The 27,307-nt window shown below is 35.7% G+C and overlaps 2 protein-coding genes across 3 annotated transcripts; one reads left to right on the top strand and one right to left on the bottom strand.

Annotated features, from left to right (window-relative positions):
* Positions 1-2,303: 2,303 nt before the first annotated feature.
* On the top strand, positions 2,304-2,621 carry LOC141695717 (putative mitochondrial protein AtMg00820). The gene has a single exon (XM_074499944.1). The coding sequence runs from the start codon at positions 2,304-2,306 to the stop codon at positions 2,619-2,621; it is 318 nt and encodes a 105-aa protein (XP_074356045.1).
* Positions 2,622-24,304: 21,683 nt separating this feature from the next.
* On the bottom strand, positions 24,305-26,723 carry LOC141698342 (protein BREVIS RADIX-like). Of its 2 annotated transcripts, XM_074503028.1 has the most exons (4): positions 26,382-26,723; positions 26,117-26,199; positions 24,941-25,249; positions 24,305-24,615 (listed from the first exon to the last, which is right to left on the bottom strand). In XM_074503028.1, the coding sequence occupies exons 2-4, from the start codon at positions 26,147-26,149 to the stop codon at positions 24,571-24,573; spliced, it is 387 nt and encodes a 128-aa protein (XP_074359129.1). In that variant the 5' UTR covers positions 26,150-26,199; positions 26,382-26,723; the 3' UTR covers positions 24,305-24,570. The 2 variants fall into 2 exon arrangements, with proteins under 2 accessions (XP_074359129.1, XP_074359130.1); XM_074503029.1 differs by lacking the exon at positions 26,382-26,723 and having other exon boundaries at positions 24,936-25,249; positions 26,117-26,359.
* Positions 26,724-27,307: the final 584 nt, after the last annotated feature.

Genomic DNA, 27,307 nt, shown 5'->3' with positions numbered 1-27,307 from the left:
AAAGTCCGGTTAAAAACCGGCGAAGCTCCGATCAATTAACGATTCGGGTAAAAACTAAACCAAACACAGAGATTTACCTATCAAATTGAAGCTTGAAACATGTTAAATCTATTCATAGCATCCTAAACAACAAACAATCCACCTATAATCCAGAAAATCAAAAGTTATAAACGGGCAAACACAATAACTCGACTTGGCCATTTCGGAACTACAAATTCAATGATTATGATGTTAATCGACTATAATAAACAAGGGAAAGCTACTTCTATCATCTAAAACAGCTGAAAATCATCACATAGTAAACACCCAATTTCAGTCGATTAAAATCAAGAAAATCGAAAAATTGATTTGATTAACATCGAATAAAACAGATTGTATGAACAGGAAGCTGATGATTCAGGCTTCGATTTGGATATTCAAGCTTTAAAAAAAGAAATCAGAATCACTAGGAACCAAGGGATTGATTCTTCAACTCAAGAAAACCCCCAAGAACAAGTTTCCTGATTTTCTTTTATTTTCTGAATTGTAATGAAATAAATAAATACAAAAAAAAACCAGTCTCAGCTATTTATATTTTTTACAGAAAATTAACACTCTAAAATAAATTAAGGGTGTTTTTATCCCCTAATTAAAATTATTAGGCCCAAAAATAATAATTACGGGGAATAATTTTAAAAGCGATAAAATATAAAATTTGCATCAAAATTTCCCAAAAATTGCGAATAATTGAAAAATACAACACTACTGGGTATTTGAAATACGAATAAGCCCATAAAAATAAAAACACGAATTTTGTGGACTTTGACGTCCCGGTGGGGTCCCAGTCTGTTAATTTTTGAAAAACAGAAACGATTTCTAAATTAACAAAAAAACCCCGAAAAGACATAACCAGTATCCCATTGGATCATATCGGATTCGAAATAGATTATTTAGCCGCTAAGTAACTATAAAACGATCCAATTTTGAATCAGATTTGGATAATTAGCAAAATCGGGCTTCTTACAAAACAATATACGAGAAAATATGTAAAAAATATCCTGCCTCTCGAGAATACAGGTTTTGTTGATTTATCAAAACGATTATTGTATCAAAAATTGTACGCCGGGACGCGTACGGGTCAAACCATAATCCGGATTAAAAAATTCAAAACATGGAAAATGTCTGGAATTACCATATTAGGTTAGGAAGGAGTTTTCGGAAGAGTTTCGGGTTGTAAAAACGTAAAAACGGTTGAAGTTGGATGATTTTCGGCTTTATAATATAGTTTTATAATTACTTAGAAAATAATTATTAAATCTATAAATCCTTATAAAATCATATAACCCTCCAAAAATTACCAGAAAAATATCATAATTATTTATACTTTATTTTGGACATATAAAAATTAAAATACTCAAAATTTATCACATATAAACATCCAAACATCACTATCAATTATCATATAATTCACTAAAATTCACATAAAAATCACATAAAAAAATTCAAATAATAATAATAATAATAATATCTGAAAATATGAGATATTACATCTTCGCCGACTTCTGTTGGATTATTTTGAATAAAATTCAAATTGATCTTTTATTATTTTTTTTATTTTATAACTTATATTTTAATTTGTGTAACTCCTATACTAATGAGCTAATTTTAATTTTGTTCATTAATGTGTAGGTTACAAATTAATGAGTTTAAGATACAAATCTTTTTTCCCTTTATAAATAAAATCTTTTGCTTTATTGTCAGTAGGTGGAAAAGTATATGCTACTTTCATTCTTCTTTAGAGCTCTAGGTTCTATTTCTATAAGATAGTAGCGGTGTTTGTTCAGTTCGTAAAAGGCGCTTGAAAACTATCTTTGTTCATTGTATCATGGGAGACATAAGTCAATCAACCTTCAAGCACCACACGGAAGGGGCTTATCTGTTTTAAGGAGAGCCTGGTTTTTCACGTGACTCGAATGATATTTTCGGTACTTTGTTGTGATAATCTTTTCTACATGTATACTCGTACGCTATACTCCCTACAACTTCTACATCTACATCTCACACTCCAGCGTCTCAACTTGCTTCTACAACCAGTAAATCGTCACCAGAGATTTTAGATTTTCTTCCCACTTAATCGTCTACCGAAAGTTCGACTCCTTCGCCAGTTCGCCAGTCTACTCGCATAAGTAAGTCCACCTAACTGCCTGATTTTGCTTATTCATCTTATTCCCCATCTTTTGCTTCATTCGTTACTTTTGTTCACCATTTGTCTGAGCATGCATCATATAGAGAGGTTGTTCATGATCCTCTATGGCCAGAATGCTATGGCTGAGGAACTTACCGTTTTACATCAAACTCATACATGGGATTTAATGACATTGCCTCCAGGAAAATATGCAATTGGTTGTCATTGGGTATATAAAATTAAGACAAAAGCTTATGGATCCGTTGAGAGTTATAAGGCTCGACTTGTTGCTAAAGGTTACTCTCAAAAGTATGGCTTGGACTATGAAGAGACTTTTACTCCTGTTGCAAAGATGATGACTATTCGTACTTTGATTGCAGTGGCTTCTGTTCGAAAGTGGAAAATATTTCAGATGGATGTTAAGAATGCGTTCTTGTATGGTGATCTTCACGAGTAAGTTTACATGGAACCTCCTCCCGATCTTCAGTATCAACCAGGTTATGGCTACGGACTTTGTAAATCTATTTATGGTCTCCGTCTATCATCTCGTCGTTGGTTTGAGAAGTTTTCTACTGTACTTTATTCACTTGGTTTTCGTCCTAGTAATCATGATTCTGCTCTTTTTGTACGATTTATGAGTGCTAGTCGTATCTTATTGTCTTTATATTTTGATGATATGATTATTACCGGTAATGATTGTGATGGTATTGAGTCATTGAAACGTGAGTTGGCTCGTTGTTTTGCTATTAAAGATTTGGGTTTGCTTCGTTACTTTTTGGGTGTTAGATATATTTGATAATGTCATGGCTAATATATTTTATGTTTAGCTTTCAGATCTTACGTGAACAGGATAAATCAGTACTTAACTGTTGATCAGTACTTATACTGGAAGTCAGGACTTAAGGATATTAGTACTTATATTATCAGCAGATAATCATCAGAAGATAGATATCAGAACTTAAGTGCTGAAGGACAATCAGATAAGGACAGTAGCTGATTAAAGGAAAGAAGATTGAGATAAACATAAGAAGAGATATGCATGAAGAAGGAATTCCGTGAAGAATGGAATACTTGGAAGAAAAGATATCTGATTGATATATTTTAGGAAGCAGAATTATATTCCATATCAATTAGCGATTATCTTGTAACTGTGTAGTATATAAACACAGACATAGGGTTTACACTATAAGTGTTATCATTATTAGAAAAGATTATTCATTGTAACCCTAGCAGCTCTCGTGATATTTGTTCATCACTGAGAGGTAACAGTTCCATACTGTAACAGAGTTTATTGTTTCAATAAAGTTTGTTTTCTGTTACTTAAGTTCTTAAAGTTCGATTTGAGTGTACTATACACTGTATTCACCCCCTCTACAGTGTGTGTGTGTGACCTAACAATTGGTATCAGAGTTTATCTGTTAACTTACATACAGTTAAAGATGCAAACACAATCATGTCGGACACAGAAACTCCAACTAAGCCTACCACAACTGAGGAACCACCAAAGACACAAATTCAGAGTCGGTATGAGACCATCAGAGTCCCCATACTGAGACCATCTGAATATCCCATATGGATGGTAAGGATGACCATGTTCCTGGAAGCAACAGATCCAGAATACCTGGATAGAATCAAGGAAGGTCCTCACAAACCAACCAAACTCACTGTTGCAGTTGCAGGTGAAGCAGCAATGACCGTACCAAAGGAGAAGAGTGATTATACTGCTGAGGACATAGCATCAATTGCTAAGGATGCTAAGGTACGACACTTACTGCATAGTGCCATTGATAATGTAATGTCAAACAGGGTAATCAACTGCAAGACTGCTAAGGAGATATGGGATGCTCTGGAAACAAGGTGTCAGGGAACTGACACAATTAAGAAGAACAGGAAGACAATACTCACTCAAGAGTATGAACACTTTGACTCAAAGACTAATGAGTCATTGAATGATTTATATGATAGATTTGTCAAACTTTTGAATGATTTGTCATTGGTTGATAAAGAGTATGATCTTGAAGATTCAAACCTTAAGTTCCTGTTAGCTCTTCCTGAATGCTGGGATTTGAAGGCAACGACAATAAGAGACAACCACAATCTTGATGAAACAACTCTTGATGAAATCTATGGAATGCTCAAGACTCATGAGCTGGAGATGGAACAAAGAAGCAAGAGGAAAGGAGGAAAGTCAAGGACAGTTGCTCTTAAGGCTGAAGAAGAATTCCCCAAAGCAGCTTCCTCAAAGAAAGACAAGGGTAAAGCTCTTTTCATAAAGTCTGATACTGAGTCATCAAGTTCTGAGAGTGATGATGACTCAGATTCTGAAAGCTTTCCTGAGACTGATGCTGATGATGAGATGATGAAGCTGTGTGCTCTTATGGTGAAAGGAATCACCAAGATTGCATACAGGAAGTTCAGGAAGGGAAAGGAGTTTTCCAGAAAAAGCATAAGTTCTGATAAGAAGAATTTCAGAAGATCTGAAGGCAAAGGAGGAAAGTCTGACAGAGGAGATTACACCAATGTTAAATGCTATAACTGTGGTGAGAAAGGCCACATATCTCCTGACTGCAAGAAGATAAAGAGTGACAGAGGCAAGGCTCTTGTCACAAAGCAGAAAAGCTGGACAGACACTTCAGACTCTGAAAGTGAGGAGAACTATGCATTGATGGCAAATGCTGATAAAGAAAGTGCTGAGAGCAGTTCTGAAGCTGCTGAAAGAAAGGTACCTCAGACAAATTATGCTTTTCATACTGATGATATTAATGAGTTGAGAAGATATCTTAAAACCATGTTTGTCAGCTATAGAGACCAAACTTTAACATGTGAAAGATTAACTTCTGAAAATCTTGCATTTAATAAAAGGAATGATTTCTTAGAAAAAGAGTTAGTCATGTTCCATCAAACTCAGAAGGATAGAGATTATGCTTTTTATGTAAGGGATGAAGTGCTAAAAATGAATGAATCTCTAAAAACTGAGTTAGAAAAGGAAAGAGAGATAATCAAGACTTGGACTAACTCCGGCAGAACAACTCAAAATTTGCTAAGTAGTGAAAATTGGAAAGAGGGCTTAGGTTATGGAGAGAATAAGAATGATAAAGGAACTGAAAAAATTAAGCATGTTGTTAAGCAAAAGCCAAAGTTAAAACCTGTTAAGTTTGTAACTGTAAAGTCTGATAATGAGAAATCAGAAATTAAAGAGGAATTAACTTCTGACAAACTAAAACAGGAAAAGACAGCTGAAGTAAACATAGGCTTAATGACAAAGAAGCAGCTTAAGCATAAGCTGAAAGATGTCAAGAATGCAAACAAGGTAAAATCACCTAGGAAAAATAGGAATGGAAAGGAAGGTGTGAATAAAAGCAATAATTATAAACCTGTTCCTGATGCTCCTAGGAAAACATGTCATAACTGTGCAAGTTCTAACCATCTGGCTTCTTTTTGCAGGAAAAATAAGAATATTAACTCCTTACCTTCAAAATCAGGAGTTAAGAGTCAGTCTGTTAGATACAAACCACAAAATACTTGTTTTCATTGTGGTAGTTTATGGCATTCCATTTATACTTGTAAGGAATATCATAGTTTGTACTATGATTATTATCAAATAAAACCTTCTTTGAAAAAAGTTTCCATTGTTCCTTCTAGTGTAAATTCTGATTCAAAGTCTGATAATGTAAATTCTGATAAGAAAAATGTTAACATAAACTCTGATGCTAAATCCGCTGCAAATGTTAACAAACTTAATAAGGCCAAAGGATCCAAGCAAGTCTGGGTCCTTAAAACTAATAATTAGTGGTCTTTGTGATTGCAGGGCAACAGGAAAAATATTCTAGTTCTGGACAGTGGATGTTCAGGACATATGACTGGAAATAAGGCCCTGCTATCAGACTTTGTGGAGAAAGCTGGCCCAAGTGTTTCCTATGGAGATGGCAACATTGGAAAAACATTGGGATATGGCAATATCAATCTTGGAAATGTCATAATTAAACAAGTAGCTCTGGTCTCAGGACTTAAACATAACCTACTGAGTATAAGTCAAATCTGTGACAGAGGTTATCATGTTGATTTCTTTGAAGAACACTGTGAAGTTGTGAGTAAATCTAAAGGCAAAGTTGTATAGAAAGGATACAGACGTGGTAACATTTATGAAGCTAAGCTTTCAACAAGTACTGATGGCTCTGCAATCTGTCTGTTAAGTAGAGCATCAATTGAAGAAAGCTGGAATTGGCATAAGAAACTCTCTCATTTAAATTTCAACAATATAAATGAACTGGTCAAGAAAGATCTTGTGAGAGGATTGCCAAACACAGTATTTGCTCCTGATGGTCTTTGTGATTCATGTCAGAAAGCCAAACAAAGAAAATCTTCATTCAAGAGCAAGACTGATTCATCAATTCTTGAGCCTTATCATCTTATACATGTTGATTTATTTGGTCAAGTAAATGTCATGTCTATTGCAAAGAAGAAGTATGCGTTGGTCATAGTGGATGAGTTCACCAGATACACATGGGTTTATTTCTTGCACACAAAAAGTGAAACTGCATCTATCTTGATTGATCATGTCAAACAGCTGGATAAAATGGTCAAAGATTCTGTGAAAAATTTAAGGAGTGATAATGGCACTGAGTTCAAGAATTTGATAATGGAAGAGTTCTGCAAAAGCCATGGAATAAAGCAGGAATTTTCTGCTCCTGGAACTCCACAGCAAAATGGAGTTGTTGAAAGGAAGAATAGAACTCTCATTGAAGCTGCACGTACAATGCTTGAAGAAGCAAAGCTTCCAACCTATTTCTGGGCTGAAGCTGTGCAGACTGCTTGTTTTACTCAAAATGCAACACTCATTAACAAGCATGGAAAAACACCATATGAGATGGTGAAGAAAAAGAAGCCAAATCTGAAATATTTTCATGTATTTGGATGCAAGTGTTTTGTTCTCAAGGCTCATCCTGAACAGCTATCAAAGTTTGATCTAAAAGCTGATGAAGGAATCTTTGTTGGATATCCACTTTCCACAAAAGCCTTCAGAGTCTATAATTTGAGAACAAAAGTGGTCATGGAATCTATCAATGTCTCTTTTGATGACAAGAAGATCACTGGTCTTAAAGATTTCGTTGACCATGATCAGCTGAGATTTGAAAATGAAGACTTATATTCTGATACTGAAAATCCTGACAGTCTAAGTCCCGATACTGCAAACTCTGATGGATTAAACTCTGATGTTATTGAAACTGTGGTGACTACGTTAAAGGAAGATGCACCTATGCAGGGGGAGCATACTCAAGATCCTACCACATCTCAAGAAACATCCGAACATGCATCTGGCTCTTCAAGTTCTGATTCATCAAGTTCTGATAAGCCAAGTTCTGATAGTGCTGAAAATCTAAATACTGAAGAATCCAACTCAGAGAGCATAGTTTCAGGGGGAGCATCAGAAAATGAAAATGAAGATAGCATGGATCATGGGGGAGCATCCAGTTCTAGAGAAAACCTTCCATCTGCAAGGAAGTGGACAAAATCACATACACCTGATTTGATAATTGGAAATCCTGATGCAGGTGTCAGAACTAGAACAGGTACTTCAAATGAGTGTCTTTACAATTCTTTTCTCTCTCAGACTGAGCCAAAGAAAGTGGAAGAAGCTCTTCAAGATGCTGATTGGGTGCAAGCAATGCAGGAAGAGTTGAATGAATTTGAAAGAAACAAAGTCTGGACCCTAGTACCAAGACCAAAGAATAGATCTGTTGTTGGTACAAAGTGGGTATTCAGAAACAAAACTGACAGTGATGGCATAATTACAAGGAATAAGGCAAGGCTGGTTGTAAAAGGATATTCTCAACAGGAGGGAATTGATTATGATGAAACATTTGCACCAGTTGCTAGGTTAGAAGCCATAAGGATATTTTTGGCTTATGTTGCTCACAAAAAGTTTACTGTCTTTCAAATGGATGTGAAAAGTGCTTTTCTCAATGGAGAATTGGAGGAAGAGGTATATGTTGAACAACCTCCAGGTTTTATAGATACCAAACATCCAGACTATGTCTACAGACTTGACAAAGCACTTTATGGACTTAAGCAAGCTCCTAGAGCATGGTATGAGACTTTAGCTCAGTTTCTTCTGGAAAGTGGATTCAACAGAGGGACAATAGACAAAACACTGTTCTACCTCAACCATGGAAAGGACTTACTTCTGGTCCAGATTTATGTTGATGATATCATTTTTGGATCTACAAATGACAAACTTTGCAAGAAGTTTGCCAAACTAATGCAGTCAAGATATCAGATGAGTATGATGGGGTAACTTAGCTATTTTCTGGGCCTTCAAGTCAAGCAGAATGAGGAAGGCACTTTTATTTGTCAAACCAAGTACACCAGAAACTTGCTAAAGAAATTTGGAATGCAAGATTGTTCAAGTGCATCCACTCCAATGGCCACTGCAACAAAACTGGATAAGGATACCGGTAAATCAGTAGATATTACTGACTACAGAGGTATGATTGGCTCTCTACTCTATCTAACTACTAGTAGACCTGATATCATGTATGCTACCTGTCTTTGTGCAAGATTTCAAGCAGATCCAAGAGAACCTGACTTAACAGCTGTAAAAAGAATCTTTAAGTATCTTAAAGGGACAGCTGCTCTGGGATTATGGTATCCTAGAGAATCAGATTTTAAACTAATAGGTTACTCAGATGCAGATTTTGCAGGTTGCAAAATTGACAGGAAAAGCACAAGTGGAAGCTGCCAATTTCTTGGAGGCAGATTGGTTTCTTGGTACAGCAAGAAACAAAAGTCAATTTCCACATCAACTGCAGAAGCAGAGTATATTGCTGCAGGAAGCTGTTGTGCACAGATTCTTTGGATGAAGAATCAGTTACTGGATTATGGGTTAACATATTTCAAAATCCCTATTTACTGTGATAATCAAAGTGCTATTGCTATGACAGGTAATCCAGTTCAACACTCAATGACAAAGCACATCAGCATCAGGTACCACTTCATCAGGGAACATGTGGATGAAGGTACAGTGGAATTGCATTTTGTTCTCACAGATCAACAGTTGGCAGATATCTTCACAAAACCATTATGTGAAGCTACTTTTACAAGATTCGTAAATGAACTTGGAATGGTTTCAGGTTCTTTCTCTAAATCTGCTTAGACTTGTTTTGTGTTATCAGACTTTATGTTCAGTATTTACAGAATTAATCTCATTGTGTATTCTGTGCTTAATTGATAAATGTCTTTAAGTACTGACTGTTGTCTGATATATGTTTCTAAACTCTGATAAGTGATATGTCTGTTCTAGTACCTATTCAATCCTATGAGGATAACTGTGCTAGATACTGACCTAGTAGTCTTCAATAAACAAATGATTCCATGGAAGAAGTAATTATTTTAGTGGAAATCTTATGACACTAGCAAATTCTGATAACTGAGCTTAGTTAAGTTCACTTTGTATATCTTATTACTAAGTCACAAATTAGAATAATGCTACTCATCTGTTAAGTTCTGATACTAGTAAAACTGCTGAATGTACTAAGTGCTGATAGACCTCTCTTATCAAAAGAAAAAGCAAAAAGATCAAAGATTAAAATCAGGTACTCCTTTGAGATCTAGAGTAAAAATGTGGAAGGGACGACCCAAGTGCATTGCTGGTATTAAGTAAATATGCATCAGAAAAGCTAAATATTTTCTTGGTGACTTTTCACACTCTATGATTACTGGAGAAATACTCTGAAAATAGCATAAATTCTGATAAACAGTCGTGACTCACTTACACTGAGAAGCCACTGTAAAATAGAATTTCAAAAGATGCATAAAATTAGCACAAAAAAGTTGAGGTGGACTCAAGCATAAACTCATTCTTCAGTAGGTTTCAGGACAATGACAGATCTTTAGCAAAATTTTAGTTATGCCTTATTTCTAAGATGTACTGAAGTGAATCAGACTTTACTCTTTGTCTGTTTTTAGCTTAATGCACACACTAATCACTCCATCTGAATGATGAAAATTTCTGTGGTGGTCTATGTTATTTTAGATAAACAGTCATTGTGTCATTATTGCACAAATTCTGAGGACAAGTTCTAAGTTACACGTTCTGATGATTAAGTTCTGACGTCCATAACTCAGAACTTGTATGAGTATTTACTAAGATGGGCATTCCTTTTTCGAGTTAAGAAATTATGTTTAGATGACTGTTAAGTTCTGGTATAGGTCTAAGTTCTGATTTCTCAGTCTAATCCTTTACTTGGCTTATCTGGTATAGTCACTATGATTAGGATTAATGGTATTTGTACTTGAACAGTCCATTGTTTCTTGTGTCTTGTGCAGTCTAGACCATGCTTCCTCTTTCCAATGACTGTTATTCTTTTTCAAAGTATAGGGAGACGAGGTAGAATTAATTCTACCTGTCAGCATTAAATATCTTTGCGTCTCTTGGCATTCTCTTGCCTATATAAGCAACCACTTCACATCAGTCTTTCCATCACATTCTTCTCACACACTTATCCTCCTTCTTCTATCAAAAACACAATGGTTCGATACAACATGTTTTTGAACAACCAAACCTTCACAATGGATCTAAGTTGTGTCAACTGGCAGCAGGAGTGGCATGTAACAGCCATTCCTGAGGAGATCTGGGATTCTGTCCCACAGGAGGTGCTAACTCACCTCCTATTCTTCTATATGGATTACCATCGCCATCTGGAGCGATTGGAAGAGGAAAGGCGGGAAGCTATCCGTCAGCAAGAGCGAATCATACGACTCGCCATCTTGTTCGTCGAAGATAGGAAGAGGAAGATGACTTAATCTCGTCTTCGTCCTGTTCTTCTTCATCATTAGCTTTGTCAGGCTTCTTAGTTAGGACTAAAGCTGTTGATGTTAGGATTAGGAGCTTAGGGAAAATCTTGTATAAGTACTGATGTAATTCTATTTCATAAATGTATTGTCTTGATATATTAATGAAAGTTGTTTTTACTTCAAGATTTTGTCTCTGAGTTATTTCATCTTGTGTTGATAAATCCTGATTGATGTTCTGATGACCATATATATTGTGTTTCTTATTAAGTTCTGATTCATTTTCAGCACTTACTCCTTTAATTTATCTTGGTCATTTTCATGTGATGTATTTTCAGAATATCAATGATGCAGTGAAAAAAAATTCAATCAGTGCTAACGGTTTAAATTTTGAATTAAAACTGTTTCTCTTGATTAATGGAACGGTTTTTCCTTGAAACAAGGCAACTGGGTAAGTAATCATTCATGTTTTCTCGAGCCCAGTAACTATCCGTTATTACTGCATGTCTGACAGGTGTCCAACGGTAATATTTTTTTATAAGTACAGCAGAGAGAAGATTTCTGTAATCTTTTTAATTTCTTCATCTTTTATCTCTCTTCTTACTTTTACTCTCCTTCACTTTACTTTTTCCGTTGTTTTCATACAGATATTATATCAAACACCTATCACGCATACTTCATTCTCAATTTTTTTCACATGGCACCAAAGGATTTAATCATTGATGGAGCTAAGTTTGTTCCAAACAACTATGCTGCAATTCTTGATCATGCTGAAGCTCCATCTGAATTGCACTTTGTGCAAGATCTTCTTGCACATAGTGAGGTTTGTTAGGTCCCAATGTGTTTGTAGAAGGGGGGGTTGAATACAAACAGTACCAAATAATCGTATAAATGCGGAATAAAAAATGTGAAACAAAATTCAAGTTAAATAAAAATATTATTAAACTTGAAAGGTATTACAACAACTGTATCGATTACAAGGTATTAATCTCAAATCAATTATCACAAATCTAGAATAAATTCGACATGAACTTTTTCTATTTTTGCAATAATTAGAATCAAATGCTAAACACGATTTGAGATTAAGTTCTAGGGATTTTGATCCGCTAGATTGTTACACAAGAACAAGATAAAGATTTCTAGTTGATTGGATTTAACTTTACAATCTAGAAATTGATCTTGAAGTTTGCAGAGAAGAATGTAATATTGTTCTGCTTCTTTTTCTTTTGTTCTTGTATTTTTTTCAGTCTGTTGGATGGATGATTGAGTTGAATGACTCTCTGCTTCTTTTTAATCAACAACCGAATAGAATTGAATTGGCATGACAATCCTATAGCTGGCAAGACTTTCGGTAGGACAATAGATTGAACTAGCAAGACAATCTGAATGAACTAGCATGACAATCAGAATGAACTAGCAAGACAATCAGAATGAACTAGCAAGACAATCCTTCTCCTAGTGTAACTTTCGGTGAGACTATTGAAAATGGCCTAGCATGACAATCGGTATGACAATCCTGATTGTCATGCTAGTTCATTTTCAATTGTCTTGCTGATTTAATGCAGATTTTAATCCAATTTAAATTCTGAAAATTCCTAAAATTAATTCAGAATTAATTAATCAATTAATTCAATTAATAAATAAATTATTCTTCGTAGATATAATTTATTTTCTTAATTAAATTAGATGACTTAATTAATTAATAGAGAATTAATTCTAGTCTTCAACAGCACCCATCCTTCTGCAAATCTTCTGAAAATCACTGAAAATTATGAATCAATTCCACCACTTCAACGTTGACACTCGATGTACTGTCTGGTTCATGAGTGACTAACTTCCATGACGTTTCTTCATGTCTTGACTTTGACGCTTTGATTTTCTTCAGATTAAATCCTTGTAATTAATGATACTCTGACGAGATCTCTGTCACTTGATTAAATCCACGATCTTGATTTATATCACTGAGGCATGATCAACTTCTTGAACTTCTTTCAGTGAATTACCTCCTCAAGTCTGTAGATGAACCTTGTTTCTCAATCCTTTGACAGATATTACTTTGCGAGATCTCTCTGACGGTCGATCCACTATTTACTTATTACATTCTTATTTGAGTTGAGTTGAATCCTCGAATATACAAATAGGCTATGACATATGACTTACAATCTCCCCCTATTTGTTTGTTAGACAATAACACACAAATACCTAGAGGATAACTCAACTAACAAATAAGAAAAAGATATAAACATACATGCAAAGTAAATAGTAGAAAAGTTCTGGACTAGATTTAACATTTTCCAGATTCCAAGTAGATGTTCCTCTAGACTGAACATATCTTCAAGTAGTTCCATCTTCATTTGTACAACCACATTTCCTGTTGAGAAGCCCATATCTCTTGCTTCTCCCCCTATGAGAATCAACTGATTAAAGAAGATCACCTTCGTTTTACCACCTCTCCCGTACAATAGGATCCGCAGATAAAAACCAATGGTACTCCCCTAACAGCTTCTTCCCTTACTAGGAAATCACCTTGTGTTTACCACCTCTCCCGTACAATAGGATCCGTAGTTAGAAACAACAATGGTGTGGTGTAGTGTACATTTTTAGGATCTTTTTCTTCCTCCCTGCTATTTCTCCCCCTTAGTTGAGGAATCCTCCAAACTATTACTTAAGCTTCTATCTCCCCCTTAAATAAGGAATGTATGCCGTCGTCTGAAGGAGTTCTCATATTTCACTTGGTTGGAAAAGAAATAACAAGTAGTTTCTCTTTCTTCCTCACTGTGAGTGTGTGATCCTGTTTTAGTGTACCTCACATGTGTTTCACTCTTCTCTCCACTCGTGTTTACACTCTTTCTCACAAGTGTATCACTCCTCTCATAGCTCCAAAAATCAGCTATACCTGCAAGGAAAATCACCTTAGCCATCCTTAAGGAGGTCACAGGTGGTGCAATGGGAGTTCACAAATCCCCATCCTTGTTAAACTCGTCAGATGAATCTGAGTCATAATTTACAAGTTGCTAGTTTCCCTTTTAGGGTTCCAGATTTGAATTCTGGGAAGGTAAACAATGATCCAAAGAATTTAGCATAAAGATCACAGTTCCCTTCTAATGCCTGTGAAGACATTTCCTTGTGACTAATCAGGTAATATCTGAATCATTGTCAACAAGTTGCCGATCTGCACCTATGTCAGATCCACTATCCGCAGATGCATCCAGGGGATTTAAGCCTGGGGAGGTAGATACTGACCACTGACATATGGCTTTTGGATCAATATCCTCTCCTAACACCTGTAAAGGCAATTGGTCCACTAACGAACCTTGAACAATCGAATCTGACCTTAAAATGGTCGAAACTCTTGTTTCCGTCAACTCATCCTTTGTGTGTGTAACCTCTTCTTGTGCATCAAGAATTGTTTATGTTTGAAGTGGTGACACTACATCGGATACCTTGGCTGACAGGCAAAATTCAATAGACGCACCCTGTTGAGAGAATGAATCTAGTAACTGTTTTTGTGCCTTTTCAGCCATTACATCTTTTTGAGAAGATGTATGGGGGCTAGCAGTTGTCTCGGTTTAAATACTACTCATCTATGTAGGAGACAGAGCTACTGGGTTGACTACAGAACCTTCCTTATGTGGTGCACTAAGGCACTATCTCCCTCACGCTCATTCATACTACATTTAGTGGTAAGAGAGTGTTGGTTGGTTCTGTTTCTGTGTTTGTCTTTACAGTCTGGGATAGACGTTGTGGGTTTTCAACCTCATGACTGTCAATGAAAGAAAGTCATTGGAGACTGAACCTGTAACACAGAATATATGGTAATAGAGAGAAAATGATTTACAACAGTGATTTCAAAAGATTTTACATGAAATAAGAAATCACTAATGTAGAAAGAAGTTTGATTTTGTTTTTCAATATGAATGAGTTTTTGATAAAACATTGATCACTTAGGGTAAAGTCTAAGTAATTCTCATTCATGTCAAAAGCTTACAAATATCTGCAACATAATGTTAACAACATATCATTGACCGATACTTGTCAAGTACTTTAGATACTAATTGTTATGTTGCATAATCAATATACCACTGCACATATAAAACAATATGATTGTGCTTAGTGATAAGATAGTTATAAATATGACGACTCTACTTATTCATATAAAATTGTAACTTCTGTTAGAGTGCCATACCATGTCCTTGACGATTGCTTGAGCAGTACACTAGTTCATACCAACCTGAAGTGAGATTGTGAAGAAGAGATTACATAGTCCAATAGATCTGCAGCTGTAAAGTCCATGAACTGTGGTGCATCGACTTCCTCTTTTGACTCACCAACCAGGAGTACACTTGTACACATCTTACTAGAGTCCAATTCCAAGTGTAATGTGCAACAGGTGCCTGATATGTCGTAATATTCTCAAGTCTCGTCACTGGTGCTATATGTTAAATACTGCTTCCTGATAATAACCTAGCACAATATACAAAATTTCACTGATAACATATCCAGCTTGCAAACAGCCATATCCCTCAGATAAACCTTTGCTGTTATCTCCAAAGGTAACCAGGGGGCCAGCTTTCTCAATCCACATTTGATAGCAGGGCTCTATCTCCGGTCATATGTCTTGATGATCCACTTGTCAAGAATCCACACTACCGGTTACACCTGTATACTGCCCTGCACTTCAAATGGATTAGACCTTCTTCGGAACCCAAACTTGGTTGGGCCCGGCATACTTGTAGAACTGTCCTTTGTCAGACAAAACAACATTTTTAATTTTAATTGTCTCAACTTTCTCAATGACTGAACATTTGACCTTGTAAACAACCTTAACAAATTTCTGTTTAAGGTTAGGCACAAATGTCTCCTTTCTAGCCTTAGAAGGACTAGCAGTCTTAGACCTATCATGCTTCTTGTTATTCACATGCTGACGAGGAGTAGTCTTATCATTAGACACATTCTTACCATTAAAATAAGCATACATCATATTAAAAGCACAAGACATACAATTAGCAACACCACATGCTTTATGAGAGTGATTAACAGCAGGCAATTTATGCATGGTAGACATGGCATTATTGTTATCCAACTCATGTGTGTCTGAGTTAGTCTCAGTTGCTTTCACAACTTTGACTGGAACTTTCGACTCACTTGACTTGGAAACAATCTTCTCATAAGCATGATCCTCATCACGTATTTCTTCTTGAATAACAGAAGAGGTCGCATCAAATGGTTCAGCAATTGATGCTTTATAGAGGGGTTCTTCAACACCCTTAAGCACATGTGGTACTTCCCTCCCTTTAGCACATACATGAGGAGGGGAGTTTATGCCTAATTCTCCAATAGCAGCATTGTAATCATAACCTATTCCAGATGTTTGATTAACAGCTTGCTTACTGTAGAACTCTTTAGCCTTCGAACAAGAATTGAAGTAGGCTCTAACCTTAGTCTCAAGACCGGTGATCTTGTCTTTGAGAATAGTTTCGAGTTTTCTATAACAGTCAACTCTATTCTCTAGAAAAGATACCTGTTCTTTTAATTTGTCTTGATTAATGTGCACAAGTCTTAATTCATTGACCTCTTTCTCAAGGTCTGTGATCTGTAAACTTAACAGTTCATTATCACGACGTGCACAATCTAAGTTACCTCTTAGATGATAAACCATTTCAGCATCAGAAAGTTTTACCTCTATTCTTGACGATGAAGCTTTTCCATCAATAGCCATAAGAGCAAGATTTCCTTCATCTTCATCTTCACTGTCAGTATCATCCCAGCTTCTTCCCTTTGCCAGATAAGCCCTTTCAGAGTTCTTTCTTACTTGCTTTGGCTTCCTACATTCTGTGGCAAAGTGTCCCAACTCATTGCAGTTATAGCATCTAATGGTGCTTCGATCAACCATCCCTGTTTTGTACCCACCACTGCTGGTGTTAGAGGATGAAGATCCACCTTTCTGGAATTTGTTGTAGTTGGACTTGTACTTAAGCTTGGGATTCCTCCTGAATCTGACATGGGAGAATCTCTTGACAATTTGGGCCATTGATTCATCTTCCAATTGCTCCAGCTCTTCCAAGGAATAAAAATCATCACTTGATTGATTTGTAGTAGGAGGATCATATTCTGCTACTAACTCATTTTCCTCACCCTTGGACAACTGTACCATTCTTTCTAACTGTTGAGATTGTTGTTGTTGTTGACCTTCAGCTACAAGTGCAGTAGATGTGCTGACCATTCTATCCTTCCCGTAGACTTCCTTCTGTTGAATCTGCTCCAACTCATAGGTTTTTAACACTCCATAGAGCCTGTCCAAAGAAATCTCACTCAGATCTCTAGCTTCTCTAATGGCAGTGATTCTATGTTCAAGATGAGCTGGCAGTGTTAAAAGGAACTTTTTGTTGACCTCCCTGATTGAATAATACTTTCCATTGATGTTCAGGTTGTTGATCAACGCATTGTACCTCTCAAACACTTCAGTAATTCCTTCTCCTGGATTTGATTTGAAATGTTCATATTCAGAGGTTAGGATTTCCAACTTGTTCTCCCTAACTTCCTCTGTGCCTTCATTAATCACCTCAATAGTTTCCCACATGTGTTTGGAATTTTTACAGTTCATCACATGTCTGTTCATCAAGGGATCAAGGGAATCAATTAATATTAATTGAAGGCTGGCATCCAAGGAGGCTTCTTCCTTCTCAGCAGGAGTAAAATCTTCAGGCTCTTTTGGATAGGTTCTAGCTTCAGTAGTCACCACACCATCTATTATTACCTCCGGTTCAATAACCATCGGAGTTTTTATACCCTTCTTTAACAAGTTTGAATATTTGGGATTTGCAACTTGTAAAAATAATAGCATCTTCTTCTTCCACATGATATAATTCTCTTTATCAAATTGTGGAATTTTAACGGTTCCAACTTTATGTGAAGTCATTATGAATTTTTGAATAAATAAAAATTCAAGGAGTTGAAAAATCACAAAAGTCTAGGATCTTGATGTGTTCGTTAATCAGAAGGCTCTGATACCAATTGTTAGGTCCCAATGTGTTTGTAGAAGGGGGGGTTGAATACAAACAGTACCAAATAATCGAATAAATGTGGAAGAAAAAATGTGAAACAAAATTCAAGTTAAATAAAAATATTATTAAACTTGAAAGGTGTTACAACAACTGTATCGATTACAAGGTATTAATCTCAAATCAATTATCACAAATCTAGAATAAATTCGACATGAACTTTTTCTATTTTTGCAATAATTAGAATCAAATGCTAAACGCGATTTGAGATTAAGTTCTAGGGATTTTGATTCGCTAGATTGTTACACAAGAACAAGATAAAGATTTCTAGTTGATTGGATTTAACTTTACAATCTAGAAATTGATCTTGAAGTTTGCAGAGAAGAATGTAATATTGTTCTGCTTCTTTTTCTTTTGTTCTTGTATTTTTTTTCAGTCTGTTGGATGGATGATTGAGTTGAATGACTCTCTGCTTCTTTTTAATCAACAACCGAATAGAATTGAATTGGCATGACAATCCTATAGCTGGCAAGATTTTCGGTAGGACAATGGATTGAACTAGCAAGACAATCTGAATGTGCTAGCATGACAATCAGAATGAACTAGCAAGACAATCAGAATGAACTATCAAGACAATCCTTCTCCTAGTGTAACTTTCGGTGAGACTATTGAAAATGGCCTAGCATGACAATCGGTATGACAATCCTGATTGTCATGCTAGTTCATTTTCAATTGTCTTGCTGATTTAATGCAGATTTTAATCCAATTTAAATTCTGAAAATTCCTAAAATTAATTCAGAATTAATTAATCAATTAATTCAATTAATAAATAAATTATTCTTCGCAGATATAATTTATTTTCTTAATTAAATTAGATGACTTAATTAATTAATAGAGAATTAATTCTAGTCTTCAACAGCACCCATCCTTCTGCAAATCTTCTGAAAATCACTGAAAATTATGAATCAATTCCACCACTTCAACGTTGACACTCGATGTACTGTCTGGTTCATGAGTGACTAACTTCCGTGACGTTTCTTCATGTCTTGACTTTGACGCTTTGATTTTCTTCAGATTAAATCCTTGTAATTAATGATACTCTGACGAGATCTCTGTCACTTGATTAAATTCACGATCTTGATTTATATCACTGAGGCATGATCAACTTCTTGAACTTCTTCCAGTGAATTACCTCCTCAAGTCTGTAGATGAACCTTGTTTCTGAATCCTTTGACAGATATTACTTTGCGAGATCTCTCTGACGGTCGATCCACTATTTACTTATTACATTCTTATTTGAGTTGAGTTGAATCCTCGAATATACAAATAGGCTATGACATATGACTTACAAGGTTGGGTACGCCTTAACTCAGCCTGAATTATTTTCAAGTCAACAAGTTCTGAGGTTCTGGAGGACTGGCATTTTTGATGATGGTGGTAACCGTGGAACTCCCAGTATTATCTTCCAAGTGGGTGATTCATCTTTTGTAGTCACTCCTGGTACAGTACGCAGGGCTTTACATCTTCCAGAGGATTGTACTTTCTCAGTTCCAGAGGACTCAGCCCTTCGGGAGTTAATGGCTGAATTGGGATATGAAAAGAGTTTGACGAAACTTGGACAGTTGAAACGGGCTAATATCAGAAGAGAATGGAGTTTCTTCTTTGATTGCATCACCAAAGCCTTTGGGAACAAATGTTCAAATTTTGATGCTATCCCAATTCTGAGTCAGCATATAAGGTATGCTATTATCCATCAAACTCATTTTGATTTTTCAACTGGAATAATTGGTTTTATTGGGAATAGGATGACAGAGGATCGAGATGTTGTTTATTTTGCTAGATTCTGTCAACTTATTTACACTTACTGTACTGATGAACCTCATTTAGTCAGCACTCAAACCCCACCTTTTAAGGTTGCAAAAAGGTACTTTAACGACCTGATAAATGCTGACACAAAGAAATCAATGGTGAGACAACTACAGATTCCTCAGTCTGTGAAACAGATTCTGGTAAATGCTGATCCTGCTACTTACAAATCTGTTTACTCAAATGTTCAACCAACTCACCATAACCAAAATCCATCAACCTCAGTACCTACCTCTCATTCTACTCAACCTACCCTCAGAACTTATCTCAAATCCTATCTCTCCACTTCACAGACTGCTCAACCTTCTTCTTCAGCACCTACTGTGAAGTCTCCATCCTCTAAGCCAAAGAGAACAAAAACTGTTCATCAAACACCTCAAAAGAGGTGGAGATTTACTTTGAGAGATGAATCAGATTCTGAGGAACAGATTCCTTCTTCAGAACCTGTGGTGATTGAAGCTGAGAAAGCAACTTCTCAGAAGGATTCTGAAATTGGGGGTTCTAGGCTTCTCAAGAGGCTTAGACGTATGATAATTCCTGAAACTCCCAAGGAATCCAAATCAACAAGGAAGTACAAGAAACAGAGGGCACAAAGGCCAGTTTCAGATGATGAGGAGGAAGCAGCTAAGGAAGGGGATCAGGAATCTCTGATCTCACAAGGCAAGGAATTTGCTCCAGTCACTTCTTCTCCATCCACTCCATCTCAGGAAGCTGTATCTGACAAGGCTAACTCCCCATCTGTGTCTCTTGTTGATCCAGGCACAAGTGCTGAAATTGATATTCAGAACTTGGTTGTGCCTGCAATTCTTTTCTTAGAAGCTCCAACAGCAAATAATCCTTCCACAACACCTGTTACTGATGCTGTTCAAACTCCAGAGTTATCAACAACACCTTCTCTGCATCAAGATGTTGATGATCAGATTTTAGGTGAGCATCAGGATATGGCTGTTGATCAGAACTTAGTCTCAGATCAGCAATTAGAGGATGCTGAAGCCTCCATTGCTACTCACACTGTTGTCTTATCAGAAGATACTGATTCTTTAAGTTCTGATGCTGCAAATGTTGGAGATACTGGTGAAGCTGCTACAACTGTAGATGCTGATGAAGCAGGTCCTTCAGGACATACTCCTCCACCGACTCTTCCTAAGTCTGAACTGGTAAAGGAGTTTGTTATCAGGGATGCACCAGTGCCTTGGAGTGAAACTCCTGCAGGTCAGGAGTGGACTAAGGAATGGAACTCAGTTTCATGTGTTCCAAATGCTTTACATCTTGCTGAGCACCTGACTAAAGCTGATGAAATGTTAAATTCTGATGATTTTAAAACCCAGCTTAGAGTCACTGCATTGAGTACTAAACATCTACAAGGTCTTCATTCCAATACTCATGCCGAGCTACACAAGATTCAGGAGAACTTTATCAAACAGGAACAAGTTTGGACAATTGATAAGAAAAAGTTCTTCCAACCTACCATTGACAGGGTTGCTTATATTCAGAAAACTCAAGAGAAACAACAAGCTCAGATTGATCAAATTCTGACAAATCAAGCTTCTCAGCAATCGCAACTTACTGAAATCCAAACCTCAGTGGAACTACTTCTCTCTATTTTATTACCTGCTGATGCCAAAAAGGGGGAGAAGGTAATTAAGTCCAAATGCACAACCAACAAGACACTGCAAGGAAAGGATGATGGAAAAGATGACCAAGGAACCTCTGGAATGGGTAGTGGTCATAGTCAAGGTAGAAGGTTTACATCAAGACAATCTAGTCACAGAACAAGTTTTGATACTGGGAAAAGAATAAGTTCTGCTGCTAGTAAAAGGATAAGTTCTGATGAACTTCTAGATCTTGATGAGGAAATGTCAAGACAGTTATTTCTTCAAGAAAATCCAGGGATGGACTTGGAAAGTTTAAAGGAAGAAGAAGCCAGACTTAAATCAGAGAAAGTCACATCTAAATCTGAAGCTTCTGGTAAAAAGTTACTTCCAAAACCTAAAGGCATTGTGATCAAAGAAAGGACACATACTGAAGCAACTTTGGCTAGATCACAACCACAGATAGATCCAAGATCCAAGGGTAAAGAAAAGGTTGGTGAACCTATCAAGCCTTATGTACCTCCTGAGGAAGAAGAAATTACTGATGGAAAAGATGATCTTGCTCTGATTACAAGAAAAGTTCTTAAAACAACCTCTGACATGGCTCAAGTTGTTCAGAGTCAAGAAATTGTAAGTTCTGATATTCAGAAGAAGCAAGTAACCTCTGACAGTGCTCAAGTTAACTTGATATCAGAAAATAGATCAAAGACACTCCTACCAGGATTCACTAAAGCAAAACAGACTTAATCTTTGAAGACTACTGCAAGTGGTTTTGAAGCAAGAGTAGTTACTGGAAAGGAAGCTAGTGATAAAACTGGATTGGGAAGTGCTGATGAAAGAAGAATACACAACACTACCAATGATCCAACTTCCTTGAGTGAACCAGGTATTGGAGCAACTCCTGAGAGATTGAATCAACTGGAATCTGTACAGATGGTTTACCATACCTACTTGAAAGAATACATCATGTTGTATTTCATGACAGATGGTAGGGTTTATCATATAAGACAAAATGCCATTCCTTTGAAGTATTTTGAAGAATTGGAGCATGTACTTTTCTTACTTCAAGTGGATGACAGAATAACAGAGACTGCTGCAAACTACTTAAAAGAACAGATTCAGAGACAGAAAAGGCTTTATTCTGTTAAGTCTGACAGCATATATGTTCCAAAGTACAGAGATCACAATGGTGATATTGTTGATATGAAGCCTAATACTGCACAGATCAGAGCGTATCTTGGTATTAAGGGACTTGAATTCAATCTTGAGTCAGAAAAAGCTTATGTCATAAGACTGGATCAGGAGTTAAGAAAAGCAAAGATTAATGATCTCAGAGCTGCAATCTTTCAAACTGGTGAAGATAATGCAGAGCTTAAAGGTGTTAAAAGGAGAATGATTGATGAACTAAGATATGCTGAGAAATGTTTGTTGAAGAACTATCTCAGAACAACTCCTGACATCAGAGAGATCAGAAAATGAAGAAGCCAAGTCAAAGATCTACAACTACTTAAATTCTGATATTTATACAGATTGAAGTTGTTATCAGAAGTTGAAATTGGTAAAAACTTTAAGGACTGTAAGTTGTAGTTATCTAGTCTATTTCTCATGCATTTGTACTTAATGTTTTTGACATCATCAAATATATGTTAAACTTGTATATTTTGTTAATTTACAAGTTGGGGGAGATTGTTAGATATATTTGATAATGTCATGGCTAATATGTTTTATGTTTAGCTTTCAGATCTTACGTGAACAGGATAAATCAGTACTTAACTGTTGATCAGTACTTATACTGGAAGTCAGGACTTAAGGATATCAGTACTTATATTATCAGGAGATAATCATCAGAAGATAGATATCAGAACTTAAGTGCTGAAGGACAATCAGATAAGGATAGTAGCTGATTAAAGGAAAGAAGATTGAGATAAACATAAGAAGAGATATGCATGAAGAAGGAATTCCGTGAAGAATGGAATACTTGGAATAAAAGATATCTGATTGATATATTTTAGGAAGCAGAATTATATTCCATATCAATTAGCGATTATCTTGTAACTGTGTAGTATATAAACACAGACATAGGGTTTACACTATAAGTGTTATCATTATTAGAAAAGATTATTCATTGTAACCCTAGCAGCTCTCGTGATATTTGTTCATCACTGAGAGGTAACAGTTCCATACTGTAACAGAGTTTATTGTTTCAATAAAGTTTGTTTTCTGTTACTTAAATTCTTAAAGTTCGATTTGAGTGTACTATACACTGTATTTACCCCCTCTACAGTGTGTGTGTGACCTAACATTGGGAATTAAAGTTGCTAGCTCACCAAAGGGATATCTTTTGTGTCAATACTACACCAAAAATGGTATTTTGTAACAATTTTTTTTTACAATAGGACCCCTAATTGTTACCAAAGGCCAAAAATAACCTAAGGTAACATAAAATTTATGTTAGTTTTTTCGCTGATTCTTTAGGATACCTAAGTTAATATATTTATCATCTACCGTAACATGCAAGTTTATGTTACCCTAGAACCCTACGGTAACATAAAACAGGCCTATTGTAACATAAATATAGGATATCTTAGAGTGTTAAAATTATTTTAATAAAGTGGGACCCACATTGGGTCCCACGCTTTGCTGATGTGGCATGGTGATGACATAACATGCTAACGTGGCTTGGTGATGTGATATATGGGCCTATAGTGCTTACATGGCACATGGCCTTATAGTGCTTACATGGCATGTGGGCCCCACTTTTTGGTTTCATTTTTTGTGCCTAGGGACACTTTAATATCAAAGATAAAATTTGTAGCTACTGAAACATTTACACAGCCTATTATAACACTTGATTAAACTAATGTAAAACTTTATCCTGAAAAAATTAAAAATACACTATTTGAATATTTGCAATCCCAAAATAGTAAAATACCTGATCATTACACAACAATTCAAACCAACCGCTAAATAACGTGCAAACATCCAAACCAACTATGTTAAACTACTTCAATAAACAATCACATGTCAAAACTACGACAAATATAATATTCTAAAATGGTCAAAATAGACAATAATATAGATTGTGATTTTGGGCTTGCTGGCCTTGTTCATATGATCATCCATTTAAGTTTGGACTTGCTTAACCTTCTCCTTGACCTCAACTATAAACCCACCTTAGCTTTTTCTTCCCACTTTGTCTAAACTGCGTCTCAATCCAAACATTAAACAAATAAGAAATACCATTTGTTAATGTACATAAATTAAAAATCATCCCTAAAACACCATTTGTTAATATACATACCCGTAAAAATCAACTTAAAATGAAAAGCGGTTCATATTCAAATTTAGATCTTTTACTTAAAGTACACCTGCATTGTGACAATTTCTTCAATTCATAGTAAAAATTCAGACTGGAATCTGAAGTTCATATTCATATTTTGAGATAAATCAATTTTTTTATAATTTTTAAAAATACTAGGATACATTTAAAACATAGTTCAACATACAAGGACTAACAATTACCTTACCCTTGACATCCATTCTCCAGGTTCGTCTTTATTCTTGACAGATACTTCAGCAGACTGAGTAGATACATTAGCTGATCTTCTAGGCCTAGCAAACCCTGAGTCAACTCTATTGGCTTGATGGTTTCCGGTTCTTGTAAAATCCCAAGCAAGAGTGGAGCTTGAGCTTTCTGGTTGCACATTGGGGTATGGTACTCCTGAACTGGTATCAAATTCAGGGTAACCTCTCTGCCCTTTCTTCAATGTAGGGGAGCCTGTGCAGCGCTTGCATTGCTTATAAGCACCAGAAAGTTTCACTGCTATATCTTTGATCTGCAAATGATTGAAAGGAAATTCAGATTTATATCCAATGCATTTTTAAACAAATATTGATTTATCCTTAACAACTGCACTTAAAAGAAACACACATACAATGCATATTCATAATGTTCAGGTTAATTACTATCAACTATAACACGACTTTCCTAACATTGAGGTGCTTTTCTTCATAAGCTGCTAATGCTGAGCATATTGTATAAGCTTTTTTTACAGATAATTTATATTGAAATCTTATTTTAAGAATTGACACGTCTACAATGTGTCATCTTGCAATCCCAACATCAACATGTAGAATATTGACATAATTTTAAGATATCTATTTTGCTCCTTATAGCATAATGCAGTTGTTGGATCATTTATGTTATAAAGATTGTCTTCAATTGAGTAGGAGCTATGTGGTCTGTGTATTGGGGAAGTTGAACTTTCCAAAACTTGACACAGAAAGCTTTAAATTTGTTTGGCTACTAGTGAAGCAAGTAGAATTTACATGAAGAAAGTCATCTACAATAATTAACTCTACAAATTTGACTTACCATAGGGATGATAGATTAGCAACTTAAGGTTATTTAGGGTACGTTTTATTTACGCAGTAGGTTATGCTTACCTTGATCCCTTCAACCCTTATGTTTTACAGAATTTGTAGTTGCATACTTAAGTTACAAAATAACACAGAATACAAAGAGAACAGTGATTTCCATCCTAGAGCAAAAAAACTACTTCATCACTACATTTAAACTCATTTTAAATAGACCTAATACAAAGTGTGGGAAAGAATATTACTGAACATATATACTATAGTCAAATATATATATTACCATAAAACTTGAAATTTGAAAGTGTCAATGAAAAAATGTTGCATACCTTGTCTAGCACCTCAGAGCCGACGCTACACATGCTGGAATATCAAAATCAACAAAGCAAAGGATAAGAGGATCCCTACCATGCTGCAATAACATCACAAAAACTTAGTAGATAAACAGTGTAGCTATTACAGATCACCAAGGAGGTCAAACAGTAGCTCTATCAAAAAATTACATGTTTGGGTTGCTTGCTCACGAGCCTAACTTCTTTAAAGGCTATGAATGGACGGAAAATATCTAAGATTAGGTAAAGGAACATTACCAACCTTACCATCCAGAAGCATCTCAATAGTCTCATCAGCCAATTTCATTTGAGACTCGCATAAAAGAGCAATTACCATTTGTTTAACTTGCACATACAACATATAATTTAAGATGCCTGCAAGTAGTTACAATTGATATGTAAAATAATAGGTATAAAATTAGCGTTAGTGTGGGAGCGCTGCAAATTTCCAGGGATCCTCCTACACTAAGCTAAAGAAGACAAAAAAGATGATTTTAAGTCGCAAGCATTTTTCAGAATGCACAAAGAAAACTCACACTACATAAGGGATAATTAAAAGGAACCCGATTCAAAGAGGAATATTTAAATTTGCAAATTTAGCTTAGTACTAGTACTACTACTATGATACTTTCCAATACTAAAATTATTGATTTACATCAAAAAAGATAGTATTACTATATGCAGGGAACACATTATAATCACCATAAATCAAATCACAAATCAAACTCTGAGTGCACCCATGTATCCTGAACAAATATCAAATGTGCAAAATGTCCTCCCAAGAGCTAACAGAAGGATACGCCGTGACTAATCACATTGTCACGGAAGTGTCATGTCACTGGTGCCGCAATGACATGGCTGTTGTACCACTACAGCTGGTTAACTCGGTATACCGTAAATCATACTAAGGGTCCAAATAAAATAATTCTCACAAAATTTAAAATCATCTCAAACAAATAATTCAGATTTCCAAAATATAGGGTGTCATAAATAATTTTTGAAAATCACATAACATATATTTAAAATTTTCAAAATCAAATTTTAAAATAATTTTTGGAAGTTAAACGGTCAAAGGAAATATTAACGGAATGGACAGAAAGTAGAACTATACAAATCAAATAAATAATATAGACAAGTGGAGTATAAAAAGGGGACAGAATCCGTACATCGAGTATCACAACTAAAATA

Source organism: Apium graveolens, chromosome 11, assembly GCF_009905375.1.
Source record: "Apium graveolens cultivar Ventura chromosome 11, ASM990537v1, whole genome shotgun sequence".
Taxonomy (NCBI): Eukaryota; Viridiplantae; Streptophyta; class Magnoliopsida; order Apiales; family Apiaceae; genus Apium; species Apium graveolens.
The sequence above is the reverse complement of the archived record's forward strand: the minus strand, read 5'-3'. Positions and strand labels throughout refer to the sequence as shown.